This window comes from Patagioenas fasciata, chromosome 1, assembly GCF_037038585.1.
Source record: "Patagioenas fasciata isolate bPatFas1 chromosome 1, bPatFas1.hap1, whole genome shotgun sequence".
NCBI classification, from domain to species: Eukaryota; Metazoa; Chordata; class Aves; order Columbiformes; family Columbidae; genus Patagioenas; species Patagioenas fasciata.
In genome coordinates, this window is record NC_092520.1 from 193,536,449 (window position 1) to 193,557,872 (window position 21,424).

Here is a 21,424-nt window from a genome sequence, read left to right on the forward strand (position 1 = left end):
TGCCTTTTGAACAATTGGCTGTTACTTAAGGTTCTAACATAAAATTATGGGTACTTAAATTAAAACTGATCTAGCAGTGGGGCAGAGCGCCGGTAGCTGTGTCATTGCAACACGGTGTCACTTGATGGCACTTCCCCTGTATGAAGTGTTCTCTCGGGTGCTGTGAGTTTCTTGCACTTAATTTCTAGAGTTTTGAATTTCTTTTAAGTGGCAAGATGCTTTTTTTCAGTGGGTTTCTTTTAAAGTACTTGGTTGCTGCCATCCACTTCCCTTGTCACCTCTTGAGTCTGAGAGACCGGGGAGGGGTTCCGTGTCCACACTTTCTTTTTAATTAACACACACATTTTTTTAAATATTTTTTTCTGCTTTTGGGGTGCATTTATTATTGCTACCATCCTTTTAGGATATTCATTGAAATCGCGTTCAGTTATCTGTAAGATATATGAATCAGAAGAGGAGTATGTTTTGAGATGGGGAAGGGCTAGGGAAGGCAATGATAAAAAGAGTGATCCAAAAAGGAAATGACATTGCAATTCAGATAATCTTGATGAGACAGTGATAAAGATGATTCTAATGATATCACAGGGCACAGGGACCAAGAGGCAGGATGGAGCCAAGACTTTGAGAGAAAAAAATATGTGATCAGCTGCTCTGTTGGGCTTCTTTCATCCTGGGACTGCCGAGGGCTTAAAACTGAGTGCAAACTGAGGTCAGAGGGTGTATGTCAGCTCTCAGGACCAGGGCATGACTTTGAGTAAGCCACACAGGCCTGCGTGTGATTAAAGTTTGTGGCGAAGCCATTGGAAATACATTTACTGTGCTGAACATCTCCAATTCCATGCTCCAGTCTGGGCTTTATAGTCATTTTCTCTTGCATTTTCATGACTTGTTCATTTAAAACAGAAGTTTTTCCCAGCAGGAAACTGTTCCTTGATACATTTCCATAGCACCTAACTCAGTAGGGCATCTGTGTTAATAGCAGCCCTGTAGGTCCTACCACAACAGCTGTCCGTAGCAGGATTCCTCCAGCTGCTACTCCCCAGTAAGGTTAAGATCAGGTGAGAATGAGCTGTAGTTGTAGTGCATCTCATTTCATTTTGTTTGCTTTTGTCTTTCCTTAAGCCTGGTATTTGATTGAATTTAATTCTGGATCTTTTCCATAGCATATTTAATTTTTGTTTACTGTTTGCTTGGAAGGGGGAGGAAGGGGAAAATGAAACCAATAGGTATGGAGAATGAAGAACTGTTACCTTGCATGGAGGTCTGAGATAGTCTGATCGTGTTTGGCATGAGACCACGATGGCAGGGAGTAAGTGCCAAAAAAAAAGGTAAGAATTAGTGGAGAAGGCATGTAGTTCTGAATAATTTAAGCCAAAAATTTGGTAAGTAAACAAGACTGCATATAGTAGGGAGGAAGCATTACCCGTTTTTTGTACAGCGAATCGAATTACTTCTGTAAGAGTCTGGTTTAGGGGTGCAAAATGTACTTTTCCTTATGCCAGAAAGGCTCTTTGCTCTGTGTGTGGGACGAAGGCAGGTGTACTGCAAGTGCAGCCTCTGTGTCAGAGACTGAGTGCCACGGATAGAAAGAATGCTTTTGTAATTCACTGAAATAAATGGATACGGAAGTGAACCGAGTACAGAAATTAAGGTACAATAAATTACTTTCCATTCATTTGAGGCATATTTTATAAGGAGAGCTATTTATGGCATTTTTGACTGAGAGCAGAGATGATAATAATCTGGCAATAATTGCTTTGTGAGAAAAGCAGGAACAAATGAATCTGAGTTCTTTGGTGTTTGATCCTTGTGCAGTAGATAGTAGAATGATAAAACTTCTATGAAACAACATTGCAGTAGTATGTCAAGCTGTTTTTTTATTTCATTGCAGATAACTGTAAGGGAAAATATTTGAAACTAGATGACATGCATTATGACATACCATTTAGCCACGGAGATATAAGTTGAGATCAAAGCTTGTTTGAAAAATTGAGGTCCTTGGGAGCAAGAAGAAAAGAAGAGTTTCTGACAAATAGTATCAGAATTCTTCTGGATTCCTTAGAGTGGGTCTAAGGTTGTTGTAGAGAGGTCCAATACTTCATCACGTTTCAAGGCATGTGCTGAAGTCATGTGTCTGAAGAACAGGTTATAATTCTTAGCCTTTTCTTGGTCACTGTCATATGAGGTCAACCTCTCATTAGAAGTCAGGCTTGTGCTGTCAGTAATGTGCTGTCTCATCTTTGACCTCATTTTACAGTTAGCTGTTCGATTTGGTACATGGTAAGAGCTTTAGCAAAACAAGATTAAAGTTAGCCTTTTGTTCTGTCTTCATTATTTTCCTGAATTACATTTAGTAGGTTTTTGGGGTTTTAGAATTTAGAATCACTCTGCTTTTAGAAAAGCTGTTCTCACCATTACATGCACATTTTCTCTGTTTGAGGGGCAAAATGCAGAAGGGCTGGAGGGCAGGAATTGTCTTTCTGCATTTCTGGTGACACTGGGGTAGTTTGGGACGCTGGCAGATGTTTGTGCTCACAGGAGTCCTTCCCTCCCTGGTCAAACTTTTGCAGCCTGGTTGTTGACGTTTAACCTTAATTACCCAGTATAAATGATGATTCAGGCAATTCTCTTTACATCCCACTAGAGTTTACTGCTGCTACCAAAATAGAAGTTACAGCTGACACAGGAGCATGGTTCCTTTATTATTTTTTTATTATTATTTTTTCAGCTCTCATTTTGGCATTCTCTGCTATTATCCTGCTCCTACAAAGCTTTTGCCTGTTAGATTATTTTGTTTCTCTTGTCTTTTTTGGTTTTGTTTTTGTTTTGTTTGTTTGTTTATTTGTTTTTTCTTTCTGTTCACAGTTCTAGATATTTTCAGATTTAACTTAAAAGTCCCTGCAGGTTTACAGGTTCTTTCCTTGACAGACCATGGAGTCATATAGCGAACTTTGAAAATGCAAATACTGTGGATCATATTTGTTTTTCAGTACTTCCTCCAAACAGTATTTATCTTTTCTCCTTAATATCATTGTGTCCAAGCATGCCACCTTCTGTTTTCTGCTCTCAGAGCTAAACACTTGTAGAAAACATTGACAAAACGTTCTGTGCTTAGGAAGCCTGTTGGGACTTGCCTCTTCATGTCACCTTTCAGGTTAAAATTACAGCACTTCTTACAAGTTTCAGAAGGTCTTTGTTCTTTGTCTACTTCCAAACAGCCAGGTCAAAATTCTGAAAAAAAAAAAAAAAAAAACAAAAACCAAAATGTTGCAGAATCTTAATCCCATCAAACTGAAGTGATGTTCTTAACACAGATTTGAAACTATTAAGTTGCAGTGCTCTAGTGTACTGAAGTGTTGGACTGTAATGCACACCAGCAGTCAGAGACAATGTTGCACATTAAGGGCTCTACCACCTTCCAGCTCTGCATGGATGGAAGATTAGTGTAACGCTTTCTTGAAAAGCAGCAGCAGCCAGATCCAGACTCACCTGTACTTAATGGAAGGTGTTTTTCCTTTGTGGGAACAGTTCTGCAACACCAAATGTCTCAAAAATGTTTATGTAAATTATCTCCATTTTATTAAGGAGGAGCTACCTGAAACCCTGGGATCCTCCAGCTTATTTTTAAAAACTCAACAATAAATAATTCACAGAGTATGTCTGGAGAAGCACTACCACTTCTTGGCACTCTATGTTGTTTCAGATTGTCTGTTTTTCTCATTCTGCTTTAGTACAGAATTGATTATCTAATTGGTTATATGATAATCGTTTAAACATATGACCTTGTTTAATCCTTCCCCAACATATTAAATTGCTAGGCAGTAAACAGGATTTGAGGCTTTCCATAATCTTCATGATGTCTGCACATGCATAAGGATAAGCGTATTTGTGTCTGAAATCATGAAAGAAAAAGACCCTTTTGTATAAATTTTGTTTTTTAGAATGTTTCATGTTCTTTTTTCTTTCCCTTTTTAGGTATTAACATAGAAATGGCTTTATGGATCTGGACACTGGGCATTTTGAGCTGTTTTTGTGTCACCTTATCCAGAAATGAGGAACTGAAATTTTTTCAGAGTGCTACAGAGCTAAATCATCTAACAGTGGATAATGACACTGGGATAATCTATTTGGGAGTGGTAAATGCTCTGTATCAGCTTACAGAAAACCTGGATGTAATAAGGTCTGTAGAAACAGGTCCAAGAAAGGACAACAAAAAGTGCACACCTCCCATTGATGAAAATCAATGTAAAGAGGCAGTGCTGACGGACAATTACAACAAACTGTTGTTGCTGAACAAGGTGGATAAAACAATTGTGGTGTGTGGAAGCCTTTTTAAGGGAATCTGTGCCATCAGAGATCTAGAAGACATTAGCAATGAGAAGTATTATGTTGACAGTAGTGGAGAAAAGTCCTTTGTAGCAAGCAACGATGAGAATGTATCAACTGTGGGACTGATCACTTCCTTGAATAACGACCGAGTGCTGTTTGTTGGGAAAGGGAATGGACCAAATGACAATGGGATAATAATCAGCACTCGGCAGCTCTACGAAAGGGATGGAAAAGACATTTTTGAAATGTATACGGACTCAGCAGCTGTTAAGTCAGCTTATCACTCATCAAGCACACAACAATTTGTGACAGTCTTTGAGGATAAAAATTACGTTTATTTTATTTTTAATCAGCAAGAGAAACAGCCCGTCAATAACCGCACACTGATTGCGCGTCTGTGCAAAGATGATGCCCATTATTATTCCTACTTTGAAATGGACTTGGGTTGCAAAGATGATGATGATGGTGCCTACGACCACTGTCATTCTGCTTATGTCACTACCCCAGGAGAAGAGCTGGCTGAGAGCATGGCTCAGCAGAGACAAACTACAGATGCTCTCTCAGATGACAAAGTTCTTCTTGCACTCTTCAGCAAAGTAAACAAAGATAACGGTTCTCTGAAATCTGCCATGTGTGTCTTTTCCTTGCGAGACATCAACGAAAAGATGGAAAAAAACCGCAACGATTGCTACACTAAAAAGAATACCAGCTCATTTTACAAACTTTTCGCAGCAGAAAATCCGTGTGCATCACATGGACTGGTAATGTTTTCAGAATCTGTGTTAGAATTTGTGGAAAATATACAACTGGATGTTTTGGGGTGGCTTTGAGTTAAACTATAGTGAGATCAGATGACTGAAAACTCAATAGCTGGATTCACTATAGAAATGAAATGTGGTTGGGGGGTTGCAGAACAAGTCAAGCAAGAAGTGGCAAGATAGTCTTAATTTTGAGTCTTTTAAAAAAGATTTGTCTTCTGAAAAGTGAATATTGATTTTATAAATGCATTTCTTTTAAAGGGTTCCTTCTGGTATGGAAATTACCGAGTCAAATGCAGTGCTTTGTTTTGCCGATGATCACTATAGACAATTCTAGTCTCAGCCAACATATTTATAATGTTTTTAAATGGTATTAAGAATCTTGTAGGTGGTATCTGGATTTTAATGCTGTTTCTAACTTGGATTTGAATTTTCAGATAACTGGAGATACTCTTGTTTCTTATATTCACGTGGTGTTGATATTTTGCTCTGGCTCGAAATACTTCCATAGCATGATTGCTATCTTCTTTTTATGGCTCATCATTACCTTGGCTATAAGGTTTTTGAAGGGCTCTGTCGCACCCCTCCAGATACTGTTTTTCAGCTTATGACTGTCTCTGAGAGGCAGTTTTCAGCATCTTCGTTGACTTAATGAAGTTTTTGGCCGCATCACCCTATTCTCAAGCCCTACTTGTGCATGGCATTCATTACTGCAGCCAACCCTAAACTGGGTTGAGGATTTGAACCATCTTAAAAATAACTCAGCCAGCTTTTAGGAGAATGTCTTAATTCCCCAACCCAAGCAAGGTGCACACTTGCATAAACAGCTGTTTGAGCACAGCTTGAGAAGTGCTGTGCTGCCGTCTGGGGAAGAGGGAACAGCTGAGGAGAGGGGCATGGGAATACCTTACGTTGGTATCGACTCATAATCCTTCATCTCATGAAAGCACAGCCCTCTCTCACACAGTAGGTCGCTAGGATTGGTAAGAAGACAAAAGAATGCTTTTTGCTTCCAAACGCCAGTGTTACTCACTGCAGTACCCTGTGTCTGAGGTGAGCATCAAACACAGAAATCCTGAATGTGACAAGTGGAGCAGCCCTGGCTTCCAGCAAAAAGGAGGTGTGGATTTCAGATCAGAAAGACAGTCTTGTTACCAAATATAGCAGGAAAGGCAAGGTGTGAATGAACTTCCTTCTGGTGGCACTCCCTGCAGCTCGGGATTAAAGCACAGTGAAGAGGGAATGTGTTGATGTGTATGAGACGGTTGCCAGTGAGTTTCTTTTCTATGGATAGCAGCAAATTAAGAAACAAAACAGCATTTTAAAAACAGTCTTTGACACAAAACTGGTCAACCCAATCTGTATGATGTGTTCATTTTAATTAAACAAACTGTTTACTTTTTAAACCGTGCTGCTACAATGAAATAGAAACAAAAAATACTCTCTCCCCATGTCTTCTGGAAAGCAAAAGCATTGAAGAAGTTTGCAATTAGCAGGCTGCTTTCTGATTACTGCCTCTTGTCTGGGGGGAAACAGCCAGACAATTCATTTCTCTCTTTCTACTCTTCTATGTCTGAGGGGTATTATACTGACTGGTAATAGGGCTGCACTTCATTCTTAGCTGGGAATTAGTGATCTGAATGTTTAACATCGCTCTGTATTGCTATTCCTTATTAGAATGCAAGCAAAAATTTCCCCTGTGGCTCTGAACACTTGCCCTACCTTTTGGGAAGTAAGAATGGTGTTATAGAGAAGCCAGTACTGCAAAAAGAAGGGATGAATCTCACGGCTGTCACTGTGGCTGTGGAGAACGGGCACACCGTGGCCTTCCTGGGAACGTCAGATGGTAAAATTCTGAAGGTAACAAACTGAACTTAAAAGACTGGAAGGTATTTAAAAGGTCATGAACTGTAGTGATAGGAAACTTCTATTCTAAAAGTAAATGTGACTGAGGGGATCACATACCAGGAGCAAATTCTCTTGGAGCTTGATTTTTTTTTTTTAATTTCAAAGAAAACCCACATTATTTCTGATGTACCTCAGCTATCTGATGCACATATTGAATTAACATCACCTGAACGACACTTTTCCCAAAGGATTAGCTACCTACTGAGAGGTCTGTATTAGAAGGGCTAGATAATTTAGATAACCTGGATAATCTAACAGCTGCTCTAGCCTTATGTCTATTCAAGCCCATACTAGTTTAAGAGCATCTTTTCATTTTGTAGTCATTCTGGCCGTTTGGTGAGTAGAGATGGCAATACAACACCCAAGCTGGAGCTCTGCTGAATTCTGCCTGTGTGGTGTGGGGCTCAAGGGTTAACGTATTTGTGGTGTTAAAATGTCAAGACTACAATGCCAAATACCCTCTTTTGCTTGAAGGGATGTGGTGGCCATGTGCAACTCTGTGGTTTGAAATTTGAAGCTGAAACTGTTGGTTACTGTAAGGGAAGATAACAAATTTGAACATCTTCAAGTGCAATGGTTCTGAGTTGAGTTTCAGTTTTACAGTGCTAAAATAAATCACTATTTACAAAAAAAAAGATACAAATATTAGCTATTGTGAGCACTGAGCAATTTCTTTTCATGACTTTTATGCTTTGCTTGCTGCTTTTGATGCCCTGTACTTCAAATTGAAACATTTTTCCTAATGTAATTTTGTGAACTTGAGTAAAAAGAGTATTTTAATTAATCATTGGATCATAGAATCATTTAGGTTGGAAAAGACCTTTAAGATCATTGAGTCCAAAGATAAAACTAACACTGCCAAGTGGCACCAGATCCTGTCCCTAAGTGCCACATCTACACATCTTTTAAATACTTCCAGGGATGGTGACTCAACCACATCTCTGGGCAGCCTGACAATCGTTTCTCTGAGGAAATTTTTCCTCATCCTTTGTCAGTACATTTTCCTTTGCACTCAATAAGTGATGGAGATTCTCCTTAGCCCTCCTTTTGTTGTTAATGTATTTATAGAAACATTTTTATTGTCTTTTATGGCAGTAGCCAGATAAAATGATATTTTCGGGGAAAAAAGCAACATCAACCACCTTTCTTTCTTCCTTGAAACAGGTGTTCCTGTCATCCACTGCAACCGAGTACAGCTCTCTTGCTATTGAACTAAACAAACCCATAAAGAATGACCTGGTCCTTGACCAAACACAAGAAAATCTGTACGTGATGACCACAGACAAGGTAATGTGTCTTGCATTAAGGACAAAGTCTGTTTTCCCTTTCTCTGCAACTTTACCTGAGGTTTGTATGTTTATCACTTGTTCCTGGAAGTTGCCCCATTTGTTGGGGGTCTCCAAGTCTAAGCTGATGGATTTGATTGTTGTGATTTGGAGAACTGTTAAATCCTTGATGCTTAGTGATTGGGAATGGGAAGTGAGTTCACCTCTACAACTGTCTTATGAAGTCTCTGAGAAGGATGAGGTTGAGATGTTTGACACCAGCATGCCATGGGGTCAGGCAGACCTAGTGCCTGGTATCGTGTCCATGGGATACCAGCGGATGCTCCAGCTGCTATGGGTCTCTTTCAAAAGTCCTTCAGGATTTAGGTTGCTGGCAACTGACATAATATTATAGCATTTACACATCTTTAAGGCTGCCAGGAGTTTTCATGGGTCTTGCTGTCAAAACCTAAGAAGTAATGGAGAGAATTACAGCTTTGGGAAACACTTCTGTTCTGCTAGAACTGAGCAAGTGCAGCAGAAAAGGTTGGACTTTGCTATGAAAGGCACAGGCAGCCTCTTCTAGGTTCCCCTCTTCTGTGCTGGCAGGTGAGGCAAAAGAAAAAGCAAGTAGCAGACAAGAGGAATGCCAGATTTCTGGTGGCTGGAGCTGCCAGCCTCAAACGCATGGTTCAGCGGCTCTCCAGGATGGGGCGGGTGACAGTCTGCCATTGTCTGAAGCACTGACAGTGGCACAGAATGGGACATGGGAAACACTCCGGCAGCAGTAACACAGGGAGAATGAGGGGGCTGTGAAAGGAGAATATTTGGGGAAAACATTGTGGGAAGATGTTCCTTTTCTGTTTTATAAAAGGATTAAATAAATTCCTGCTGCAGGAATGTTATATTCTAGCTCAAGGTTTTCAGGCTAGAAGCCACATCAGAAGAAGTGCCAGGTAAGTGACTGATAAAGCATTTAATAATATGACAATGTGTGAGAGAGGTTACTGGTTACTTTTTTTTTTTTTTTTTTTTTTGAGTAGTTGATAGTTCTCATTTGGCTTCTGTTCAGATTTGGAACAGAACTCCAAACTTCAACGTTGTCCACAAAAGCCTGGGCAGCCTGGCACCTTGTTTGACAAGCTGGCACGTTGCTTAAAAGCCCTGAGATCCCCACCAGGCGATAGTGTGAGCTGCTGAGCAGCATAAGGGGTGGCAGCAGCCTTGAAGTAAGACAAGTTTTCTGGTGACAGTCTGCTTGAACTGGTAGAATTTAGGAAGGCCACAGACAAATTCTTCAGGAAAATTTGCAAAAAAATGATTCCATCTCTACAAAGTGTTTTCATTTAGAAAGCGGCAAATTCCTGCTAGAGAAAGGATCTCAGTTTAATCTTTTCCAAGTAGCGCTCATAGACACCGCAGCTTCTGAATAATGCAAATAATAGTTTTCTTTTATAAAACCTGTTCAGCTTAAATATGAATAACTAAAGTTGGGGGCTCTGTAATGGAATTACATTACTGTCATCTCCAGAAGTTGATTACAATGAGCAGTCCCACCCACTTTTAGAAGCAGATAGACAGGAGGAGAATGGAGGCCTTTGGAGATGGGAGAAATGAAGCGACGTAAGTGAGAGAAGAAAAAATGCTGAAATGTGCGCTTCTGGGTTACGCATGGCTGGGAGTTGTGGGAATAGAGATATCAGAACCATACCCTGGGAGTTAAAATGGTTTAGAATTGTTTAAAATAAGGTAAACAATAAAGGGCAGGCTAGCTGCACTGCTCTGCATCCTTAATGCTAAGCTACCTGGCAGATGCAGCCTGCTGCAGCATTTAGAATTGAATCGCTTGGGCTCTGTAGGCACTTGAGCAAAGTGCAGGTGATGATGTGGTGGGTTATAACTTGAACCTGCTTTTAGAAAGAAATGAGATTGAGAGAAATACAGAGAAGAACGATACAGGGGTTAAGAGCCACAATGAGAAATAAACTCTTGCTTTCCTGTTTCAGTTCTCCTCCTGCCTCTCCTCCCAGCTTTTGCTGTTGTGTTAGTAGCAGTGGGTGGCTTGGAGGAGATGCTGTCAGAGATCACCCCCCTCCTTTCTGCTCTGCTCCCAGAGCTGGGGCAGAGAGCAGGACAAACCCCTCTCAGCTTCTCAGGGGACTCGAAAATCAGCGTAGCAGCCCTGCTGTGTCCGTGCTGGTTCGTTACAAGTGAACAGCACTGGCAGGTCCCAGGTTCCTTATGGTACACTCCACACTGGGCAGAAAGCAGAAGCCTGTGGCAGCCACTTACCACAATCACTAGCTTGTTTGCTTGTTTTAGCTTTTACCACTCCCTGTGATTAAGAGTGCCGATTCAAAAATCTCTAAAATTAGTTTCTCTGCATTTTGAAGCTCTCTGTAAATGAAGCTGCTATTTTTTCTTTTAAATTCAGTAAGTTTACATAAAACTTGCAGAGACAACAATCTCTAGGGCTTGTTTATGCCTGCCAGAATGATGACATAAATATTTTGTCATTTAAAAAAAACCATTCACTTGGATATTAAATTACTCATGGTACCAGTGCCAGTAACTCAGCTCCAGTTAGGTAAGAATCTGTGGAAAAAGAGAATGCTGAAAAGGTAGACCTCTGTATTAATAAATTCAGGAAAAGTACCCAATATTGATATTTTCTGTAACTGAGTCAGACTGAACTCTCCAAATGTGAAAGAAAAGGCGAAACTCAAGAAGTTTACATCTCAGAGTTACTGTTGCTGGACTTCTTGTGCTCTTTAAAACATAGTTATTGACAGGAAGACATACATCTTGTTCTCCTCTTGCATCATTTCAGCAACATAACTAAAAGGAACAGTTGTGTGCTGGCTCCTTTTTCTGTGCACCAAAGCAAGACAAAATTGTTCTCAGCACCAAAGGAAATCAAACCAGAAGCTATATATTTATTGGGGGATGGAGACACGAGAATTGATGATGCTCTTTTCCCTGCTGCTTATTTCCATTTTCTTTTGGTGAATGTATTGCATGGTGGAGGGTTATACAGGGAGGAGTACAGTGACCTGAAGAGCCTTGACTCTCTCACACTTGTAAACTTTCTGAGATGCCTTCTGACTAAAAGTGCCACCAATGATCACATTTCCAAACAACTTCATCTCCATGCTAGAGATGTGGAGGGGAGGATGTTCTGTATAAAAAAAAAAGATCTAGCCAGTACCAAGTATCCATCCTGCAGTAGCTATTTCTTGAATTTGGAGAGTTGTTCATACAGTTGCTGTCTGCAGTGGCTGCTGTAATGCGGATATCCACAAGTAATGCAGCTGGAAAGACTGAAAAGCTCAGTTTTTGGAGGCTTGCTTATGATTCTTGATTATAACAATGTCCCATGTTATTTAAGGGAGACATTCGAGAATATTGGAGAGAAAAAGAGCAGGAAAAGTGTGTAAATTTAGATTTCATTGAGGGGAGACAGTCACACTCTGCTTTTGTATGGATTTTCTTAAAATCAGACTGAACTCTTCTACTGCCACAGGCAATAGCATCGTACAGCCCTGTCCACTAATATCACCTTGTGCCTTCTTCAGATCCCTTATGGTTTGCCTTACTCTTGGTTCTCCAGGTGTATCGTCTGCCTGTGCAGGACTGCCACAAATATTCGGACTGTGAGAAGTGTACTCAAGCAAGGGATCCATACTGCGGCTGGTGTGTGAGAGAGGGCAGGTGAGTGCTGCCGATGTTTTCTCAGGGGCAGGCAGTGGAATAGCTTGATTTGGTTTGGGAAAATATATACTTTGCTGCTGGTACTGAAAATCAGTATACAACTCCTAACACTCTCTGAACTGTACAGTTAAATGTTCTTCCAGAAATTAAAAGAGTGCTCCCTATTTAAAATTCAGAAAATTTATATTTTAAGTACAGCAGGAAAGTGTAAAAAAGAGCCTGAAAAAACCTACCTGTTCATGTCTGAAATAAAATATAGCCCAAGTCCTGTTTTTATATAAACATCATCTATCAAGACATGTAGCTACACTGCACCCTCACTTGACTGTAGGTGAGCAGGAAGTGGCATTTGGCTGATTATCTGCAGAGGTTAACTGAATTAATATTCAAACACATGTAAACTAGGACAGCACTGAACAGCTCTGGAATATCTCTTTTTTGCACTCTTCATTGATTGGAGTGGCAAGGGGGAAGAGTGGTCCTGCATCTCTCTCTTTGACTACTAAGTTAATTAACCCCTTGGCATGAGTGGTTGGGAATTCATGATGCTAAGTACTTGCTGTTGGAACAAAGGGGCTATTTAATTATAGTATGCAGATGAATTTCAGGCTTCTAGCTTCCTGTCTGAAAATGTGAGCTATCACATTAAGTTACCTATCAGACTGATGTGTAGCATAATATGGAGCACTGCAGAAAAACTTATGTAGTGCATGCAGGTTCATGTGATATGCTGTAACTCTTCCCTCCTGGGCTTCAGCTGCTGTGGATGAAACCTGGGGATTTGGAATATACACCTCAAACTCCTCCTGGGCTGCTGGGAGTTGAAGGCCGAGTGATACATCGTACAAAAGACAATTTTCCCTAGATTTCCCTTCGGGTTTCTGATATGACCACTGACCTCAATATCTCAAAATATTAATGGTCTCAGAACAGGCAAATATGAATTTTTTTAATTTGCTAGTGTTTTTTTTCAATGGAAAAAAATGCACTAAATTTCTTGTGTTTTTCTCATCTGCACCAAATTTTGCATAATGAATACACTTAATTATGTGGTTAGGGATGTGTTATATGTCTATGGACTCTGTATGTAAATGTTATCTTTAAGGATAGGGTTGTGTCAAGGTTTAAGGAACAAAACCAGGACAGGTTGTTAAAGCCCCTGATGAGTTAATAGTCTTCTGCTACAGCAGCCAGAGATCCTATAGTATTTTCTCCTAAACATTGCACAGAATGGAAAGAATACGGATGAGTCTGTCCCCACACACACTTCAACAAGCTTTTGTAGCCACATATGCAGCTTCTGTACTGCAGCATCTCTTCTTTCTCTCCTTCTTGCACATGAGCTGGGAAGATCTCCCAGTATTTTTGGTGAGGCTGCACAGCCACTGTTGTATTCCTGTGATGGTAATGGTGGCCTGGCATAGAGGGGTTTTAAATAGTGTCAGGAATTAATGAAAACATTCACTACAAAGTTAGCAGTGTGCCCTCAGCAATGTTTCTCTATTGCATTTTACTCTTATGAGTGGGGTGGCTGATTACTGGCAACACATAGGTGTCTGCCGCTTGATCTGCAGAAAAGCCAAGCTGGGCGCACTCACTCAGGACTTTGTTATATGTTATGATGAAGGTTAATCAGCCTGGTTTCAGATGATCAGGCAATGGCTCTTGTGCTAAATAGTACTCCTTCTGTATGGATTTGGGTTGTCTAATCCAAGGCAGTGTCCAAAATAATATAGATACGTTTCCCCACTTGCTTTTGGCATCTTGAAACATCGATGCTTATTTCACTGCTTATTCTACTAATAATTCTCTGATAGCAACCTGAACAGTCAATATTAAAGCAAATTCCTTGTCATCTTGTATTGTAATTTCAAGCTCTAATCCTGAAATTGTGTAGTTCAGAGAAAGCAGAGCCCAGCTATAATATTGCTTTGCTTTGGTTTTTGTTCCTGTTTTGTCAGGTGCACAAAGAAGGCAGACTGTGGAACAGCTGATAAAGAGAACCACTGGCTGTGGAGTCCAAGTGGCACGTGCATGACTGTCATTAGTGCAGACCCTCTGAACATGAGTCGCAGAGCCCCTGCTAAGGTATGACAAGAAAATGCTTTCCCTATATCAGGGGCATCAAACTCATTTTCACCGGGGCCGCATCAGCCTTGCGGTTGCCTTCAAAGTGTGGAATGTAATTTTAGGCCTGTATCAATGTAGGAGCAGTTACATTTATACAGTCCTAAAATGACATTTGACCCTTTGAAGGCAACCACGAGGCTGATGTGGCCCCTGATGAAAATGAGTTTGACATCCCTGCCCTACATGTTCTTAAAGCACATTGATGTCACTACTAGGAAGATGAATATCTCCATTTCTTCATGCACAGTGGACACTGTGATAGAACAGTGTTTCGGATCTCTCATTGTCTGGCATTTCTCACAGTGCTTTTCTTTGCCTGCTTTTTTTGCATGTTGCAGTTCATGATTTCCTCTAAGAAATGCTCTTTTTGACCTTCTCTGTAACCAAAAATGATGCACTAGTATGGTTGATAAAGCATTTACACTTAAATTAATATTATAAAAGTGTTGCACAATGTTGTATAACCCATAAAAAGTAATTGATAGGGGAGATTTCATGCTGCCCTTTCAGCTTACTTGAGCATAAACTGAAGTAAGCAGCAAAGCCATAAGCTGTTGCTTTCAAATCAGCCATGGATTTGCCTACCCAGCGACGCCTGTCTGGGTACATGGAGAAGGTAAATTCAGCATGCAAAACAACTCTGTGGCAACAGAACTGAGTGTTCAGAGTGTGACCAGGGTGTCATTGCTTGCTCTAACTCTAAATGGAGCATGCCAGGGCAGACTGAGGGCTTCCCAGGGGTGCTCAAGTAAAATCAGCAAAATGGCTTTTAATCCCTCTTAATCAGAAAGAAAGAGACTTTCATTCAAGTCAGGTTAAATCCATTCCTATATGATGTAAACAGCACTGTGTTGAAGGCCATTTCTGTGTTAAATAAAAATGTTAGTAGACTGGAGCTAACCAGCTAAAAATACAAACCTTCTTTTAGTACAGGTCTTGTCAACTTGTGTTGACAGGTGTCAGGTGTCTCATATCAGCATCTGAGGCCAAAATACCTAAAAGCCAAAACCAAACCTGACTTCAAATGAGCATTTACATGCTGCCTGTAACATCGCTAATGCCATTGTTTCCTCATGATTCCTTTATTCACCAATAAACATTGCAGCTCATAGCATAGTGGACTGGTTTCAGAGAAAAATAGATGATTGTCATTTCTACTGGCAATAAGAAATGGGAAAAGTTAAACTGTATAATTAACACACCTGAAGCATTAAATTAAGGACAGCATCCCAAATTTAATTTATTTTTTTTTCTTCTTTCCTTGCTAAGTTTTCTGATGTTATTTTACTTTTATTTTCTCATATGTGCTCTGTACTGGTAGTTTTCAGGAGATTATGGTCTCACCATCAGTCAGAAATCCTTTTCCAGCAGTAATGATAGATCTCAGTGGGTTTCTTGCACGTACCTTGAGTCTTGAGGAAACCACTTTTCTGTTCAGCTCTTTCAAACTCCAGCTTTTCCAGCCCATCAAGCTTTGTTTTCATTATTCACTAGTAACCCCTAAGGTTAATGTAATTTTAATGAAGTTTGTCAGGATTTAAGTGTTAACCACCCTTGTTACTGTTGCTAAACTAGATGCTGAGGACAAGAAGAGAAGGCTTTGGGTGTGTCTGTACAGACTTTTTTAAATTTTATTTTATTTTATGCATTGACAGGACAAGAGGTTTTTGTACCAGTCTAATTTAACATAGACCCAGCATGGAAAAATTGGCAGTGGTGTAAGAAGAAAAGACTGGCAGATGGGAAGAAATAAAAATTGAAAAGGAGAACCATGTTCTGTGATACTAGCCAAAATATCACCACTGTCCAAAAAAAAATCAGCCATAAATTTTGTTTGGTCTTTGTTTCTTTCAAATATTTTAGTCTTTTTATTTTTTTTTCCAGGTGGAACTGACTGTAAGTCCATTGCCAACTTTGACTGAGAGTGACCAGGTTTTTTGTACGTTTGGTGAAACAACCCATTATGCTGAATTGAAAGAAGGGGTTATTATCTGTGATCCACCTGATATAATTCCTCCAACACCGAAAGGTCAAGGTAAAGAAGTACTGCTACCCTCCATGTACAATAAGAAGAAAGAACATAGCCTGCTGCTTCTAATGTGATGCTCTTATATGAGCTGCATGCAAAGTTTTTTACCCTCTTCATTTCCTTTGCCCAAATAGTCTACTGCTGAACTTTGTCCATTCATACATTTTTTTAAAAAAAAACAAGGTTTGTTCAAACCTTTTGCATTGCTGTATTTACAAACTGTAGCATTCCCAGTGTTTCTACAAGGAACCTGAAACAGGAGCTTGGCAGAGACATAGGCAAGGAGTCAGAGAGGTGCTGCTATGTGTCCCAAACAAACAAAACCCACCTCCTCTAATCTTACCTTAGTGACTGAGTTCTGGGGCCAGAAGAGCCACCTGTGCACTTCAGATGTGATATTTTTCATCTCTGATGTCTTAGTTTTGCTCTAGTCAGCTATAGTTCAGTGACTTGTTTTCTGGTCCATGTCACAAGGTTGTCCTTTTCTCTCATAAAGCCTTCTGCCTCTTCTACTCTGTGCCCTCCAGGTTCTGCTGCTTTTCCACTCCTTTCCAGTGGAAAAATATGTGACTGTATAATTAAAGGCTGTATCATTGTTCTGAACCGCTGATTATATGCTAAAGGTCTGTTGCCAACCATAATTCTTGTGCTGTTTCCTAGATAGTGCTTTATTCATACCTTAAGTTCATACATCTTGATGCATAAGTACGTGGAATAAAACCAGTTGGACAGCACTGTTTATCATGTATCAAGTTTAAAAAACAAAAAGAAAAAAACCAAAAAAATGGGTGCTCTTGCAGCTTGCAGAAGTACCCCTGAGGATAACCCTTCTATATGTATCACAACAGCCATGAGCTCTCAGACTGGTACTTGGAAGCACTTTTTAAGATAAGTTTAAATTCTCTTAAGGCCAAAAAAGGTCAAAATCCAGGTTTAGTTACAGGAAGAGTAATGACGTTAAAATCCCTCTCTTAAGTTTTAAACTAGCTGGGGTGTGTCATGATATCAGATTATGCGAAGTGTTAAAGCAACACTGTTATTTATGGCCAATTCACATTCCCTAAATATTTTGTAAAGCAGGATGTAAAGCGAATAGGTTGGTAAACATGACAGCTTGATGTCTTCTGGCATAAAATGTGAGACTAGGACCCTGTCAGGGATGGCATCAGAGTAACCAAGACACCTGGAAATAATACACCTCTCTGAGTTGGTCATACAGGGATCCATCTGCAGGGTGTTCAAAAGTGATATGAAGATGCTCAGGAGCTTGGCAGACACTTCAGCAGAAGGCAGGCAGTTATGGACACAGGCAGTGGTACCTGGCACCCTCTGACAAAGTCCTGAGCCATGCACTTGCTGTTAAGAAACCCTATTGAGTCTGGAAAAGTCTAGGTTACTTTAGCTGTGGTTGGTTCCAAAGGGAATAGGACATTTCTAGAAAGAAAGGATGCTTTTTGCTGTCCTGTTGTTAGGAAATCCCCCTGGTATTCCTACCAGTCTGAAATATTCAAGGGGACCCAGCGCAGCCAAAGGTGACTTCCCGCCAAGCAGCTGATGGTCTTTCAAGAACCTGTTCAAGGAAAGCAGAGTTTGAAATTGCTCAATAGTTTATGAAATAGCTTGTCACAAGGGCTTAATGATTTCTGCGAAAGGTATTTCAAACAGCTTCGCTGAGGAAAGCACCAGTTTCTGAAGATAAATTTTCCGCTCTTAGTTCAGTAATGATCCAGATGAGAAGTACATTTGTGGAGAAATCATGTACAGCAAACAGAAGATCACAAGGGCCTGTGGTAACCTGGTGCTGCAGGCACTGTGGGCATTAGCCACAAAGCTCACTTGTTTTAATTCACATGAGGATGACAGTTTTAACCCACAAATGAAACAAGTGATTTTACGTGCAGTCATATTAATGTTTAAGAAAACGTTTTATTTAAAATGACTGTTCTTGTGCCAGTTTTCATGTGTTCAATTATCTCCTCATTTAGTTTTCCTTATTTTTCTAGACTCTTCAAAATTCTAGCATGATGATAGCACTGCTGAGAAACACTTTTGTAAAACAAAGCTTTTCTATAATTTTGCTTCTTCCCTTTATCCCATCTCTGCTTTTCTTCTGACAACTATGTACTGAAAAATTTGCAAAGCTTAAAAAGGTAAAGGAGAACTTACAGATCTGAAGTACAACAGGTCATGAGATCCAGAGTGTCAACAGCAGAGTTAAATATTTGCTTTATGTCCTGTAAAATAATAAAAGTATTATCACTGTATCTTTCAGCTTAAGAACAAGCTAAAGAATTCAACAACCACTTAGATACTTTTTTCTTTTGTGACAGATCATGTTTCAGTTCCACTTCAGTTAACCTTTGGAAAGAACAAGATATTTTTTGCATCACATACTTACCCTTTTTATGACTGTGAGGAAGCGATGAATCTTTTTGAAAATCAACCGTAAGTATTTCAGCTCCGTAGCTTGGGTGTTTAGATCCTGTAGCATCGTGTTTCGGGTAACTGGCAGCTGGGTTACTCAGTCGTTTCATCATGAAAGCTTTCAAAGTCTCAGAATTTGCCAGTGCCTAAATCCTTTTTCTTACATTTTAATGGAGTTCAAAAATGGTTGAAGGGTTCCAGGTGAGTTAGTAAGTTAAACGATGAGGAGTGGGAATATTCATGGCACATATAAATAAAGGCCGGTCCATTGTATTGCTATTGCAGTTGAGCTCCACGGATGTCTGCTTACCTGCTTGTTCCCTCAAACGTGAGGTTGGTGCTTTGGGTTGCAGCGTGTTCAAACAGGATGATGGAAGCTGACTCTGCCCCCACCATCTGCTCTGCTCGAGGTGCTGCTGCCTCAGGGCAGACGCAGCCAACCCAAGCCGCTCTTTGTTCAATCTTATGTATGAAGGTTGATCAAGATCATTTCCAGTCCTCATAGACTTGATCTCAAAGTTTGTGAGGGATGCTGTGGATTTCTAATCCTTGTTCAAATATGTAAGGGAGAAAACAGCTTTTTGGGGTTCTTGAACTGTTCTTACTATGATTTTTTAGCTCAGTATACAAAGGACACTGTAACAGATTGATCTATCCTCCATGAATAAAGATGGAATTTAATTTACTTTTTTTTGTCAATGGGGGGAAAAAGCCTGACAGTTTGTCATGACTATCATGTTATATTTGTAGATGCTATTCCTGTGCAAGCAATAGATGGAATTGCCAGTGGGACTGGAAGAGACATATCTGTGAAGAGTCCTCTCCAGTACAGGATGTGATTAAACAAAATATGGTAATGCTTAAAAATAAGATTATTAGGTTTTTATTAGAACACTTCAATATTTTCTTAGCTTTTTCTCTCATATCAGTTGGTTGCATTAGGGATTTTAAAATTAGTCTAAAGTTAACTCCAGAAGTGTAAGATATTTTTTTAGCGACAGTGCGGGGGTGGGAATTTAAGGGTGTGATTGAGGAGGGGCAGTGCGACTGAATAACTCCTGAAAGGCTATTTTTGTTCCTTTTACTATTTTACTTCAATGGGAGGAGCAAGATTTCAAGGCTGGGAAAGATAATCACCCACAGCTTTGACATATTCTGCAGTCATTTTTAGCATGTCTAATTTGAAAGGATGTAATCAAATCTGTCACTGTATTTTAAGCTTGAAGTTCTTCAGAACAATCATTCCATTGTCCGAAGGCCATCGGAGCTTGTTGTGATAGACTTTTTATTTGGAATAACGTAGAAAATATTTCTCTCCCCAGGAAGAAGAATGCCCGCAGTTTCTAAGCCCAAACCCTGAGATAATACCTATGGAGTACCGAACAACAGTGTATTTTGAGGGAAGACATCTAGCTTATTATCGGGTAAGCAGATTAATTCAAAGCTAGCTGTCATTTGAATTCCACTTAAACTGCTGCCACACCCCTAAACTAAAGCATTAGTGTTCTTTGGAGATCCTGCTCATAATTGGTTTTGAAGAAGGAAAAGAACTACACCTTAAAGTTTAATATAATATTGGTTACTGTGGTAGAGTCTCTAAATGAGAAGTCATCACAAAGACAGAATCAGAGCTGGATAAAGTAGTATAACTATTTGATGTGTTGGATTTTTTGGAAAATATATAAGCTGGATCTACTGAAACACCTTGACAATTATTTTTCAGCTAATGAAATGAGGGGAGAATTAAGAGTTGTGAATGTTTTATATCTTTTTTTCTAGGTAAATACTTGCATTGTTTTGGTTCTAGAATTACATCAGTCAGCGTGCTTCATTCAATTTTCACTTTTCAAAAAAATGCACAATGCATAAGATGTTATTGTTAGTTTGATAAAACTGACGTTTAAAAACCATTTCTTTAGGTGATAGCTCAAGTATCGTTCCTAGTTTCTGTTGTTTGTTTCTGTGTCATCTTTGTGTATAAGCGAATTGATGATAGATACTCTGGAGATTGCATCGATTGCTTTAACTACCAGCCATCTATCAAAGGAAAGAAGGCTCTTGTTTGTAGAGGATTTTTTTTTTTCCTTTGCCAAATTGAAGTACTGTATAGCTTACAAAGCCCTTCTATCACCTCCGCTACACAAAGGCAGATAAATCCTGTGGATGGAATGCTTTGTCACAGGCAGCAGCGTTTAACAGTTTGCCTACAGACCAGACCTAGTATGCATTTATTTAACTTGGAACTGAGAAGACTTCAGTGGAATTCAAGTCTCTGTAAGAAGTGAGATGACTGCATTAGGCCTAGACTGAAAAGATGCTACAGAGCAATGACTGTCAAATTATGTCAGAATAATTTTTCTTAGGTGAGACCTATAAGGGAACATCATCTCTGTCGTGGGCGTAGCCCGATATATCCTGGTAGAGATGTGCATTTTTAAGCCAAACAATAATGCCTTCAGTGCTAGGACTTGAACAGGCACACACAGTGACTACAGCTGTATGCACCAACGTCAAAGTATCTGTGAAAACAGAGAAATAAGGCATGAAGTAGTTGTAATCATACAGGCACAGCAATAACTTTGGTTACTGAAAGTTCATTTGAGTAAGGGCATAACTTACACTCAGCCTTTGGTAAACATCTCATGGAGGGCAGGGTGGCTCAGGAGAAGCCATAGATGGATATTTTGTAGGGGTTGGCCTGCAGCCCAAATGCAACATGGCATGTGGCTTCTCATGTGGAACGATTTTGCAACAGGATATGCTGGGTATCACGGTGTGTTTGAAGGTAGCAGTCATGCAGCTATGAGCACATGTAAGGTCTTTATTGATTAGGACATTGGTAGATATTAGTTTTTCTCCTATTTTCCTTG

At 39.8% G+C, this 21,424-nt stretch overlaps 1 protein-coding gene across 9 annotated transcripts in view; it reads left to right on the plus strand.

The window, feature by feature from the left end:
• PLXNB2 (plexin B2) overlaps positions 1–21,424 on the plus strand; it is a 258,102-nt gene that overhangs the window by 174,772 nt on the left and 61,906 nt on the right. For all 9 annotated transcript variants that reach the window (XR_011737046.1, XM_065831686.2, XM_065831720.2 and 6 more), the window contains 9 exons: positions 3,976–5,090; positions 6,765–6,947; positions 8,160–8,282; positions 11,871–11,971; positions 13,933–14,059; positions 15,986–16,136; positions 18,461–18,575; positions 19,305–19,407; positions 19,877–19,978. Coding sequence is in view for 8 of the 9 variants with exons in the window: in XM_065831686.2 (XP_065687758.2) it covers positions 3,990–5,090; positions 6,765–6,947; positions 8,160–8,282; positions 11,871–11,971; positions 13,933–14,059; positions 15,986–16,136; positions 18,461–18,575; positions 19,305–19,407; positions 19,877–19,978 (2,106 nt within the window). In the remaining variant the exon portion in view is untranslated. The remainder of the gene's footprint in view (positions 1–3,975; positions 5,091–6,764; positions 6,948–8,159; positions 8,283–11,870; positions 11,972–13,932; positions 14,060–15,985; positions 16,137–18,460; positions 18,576–19,304; positions 19,408–19,876; positions 19,979–21,424) is intronic.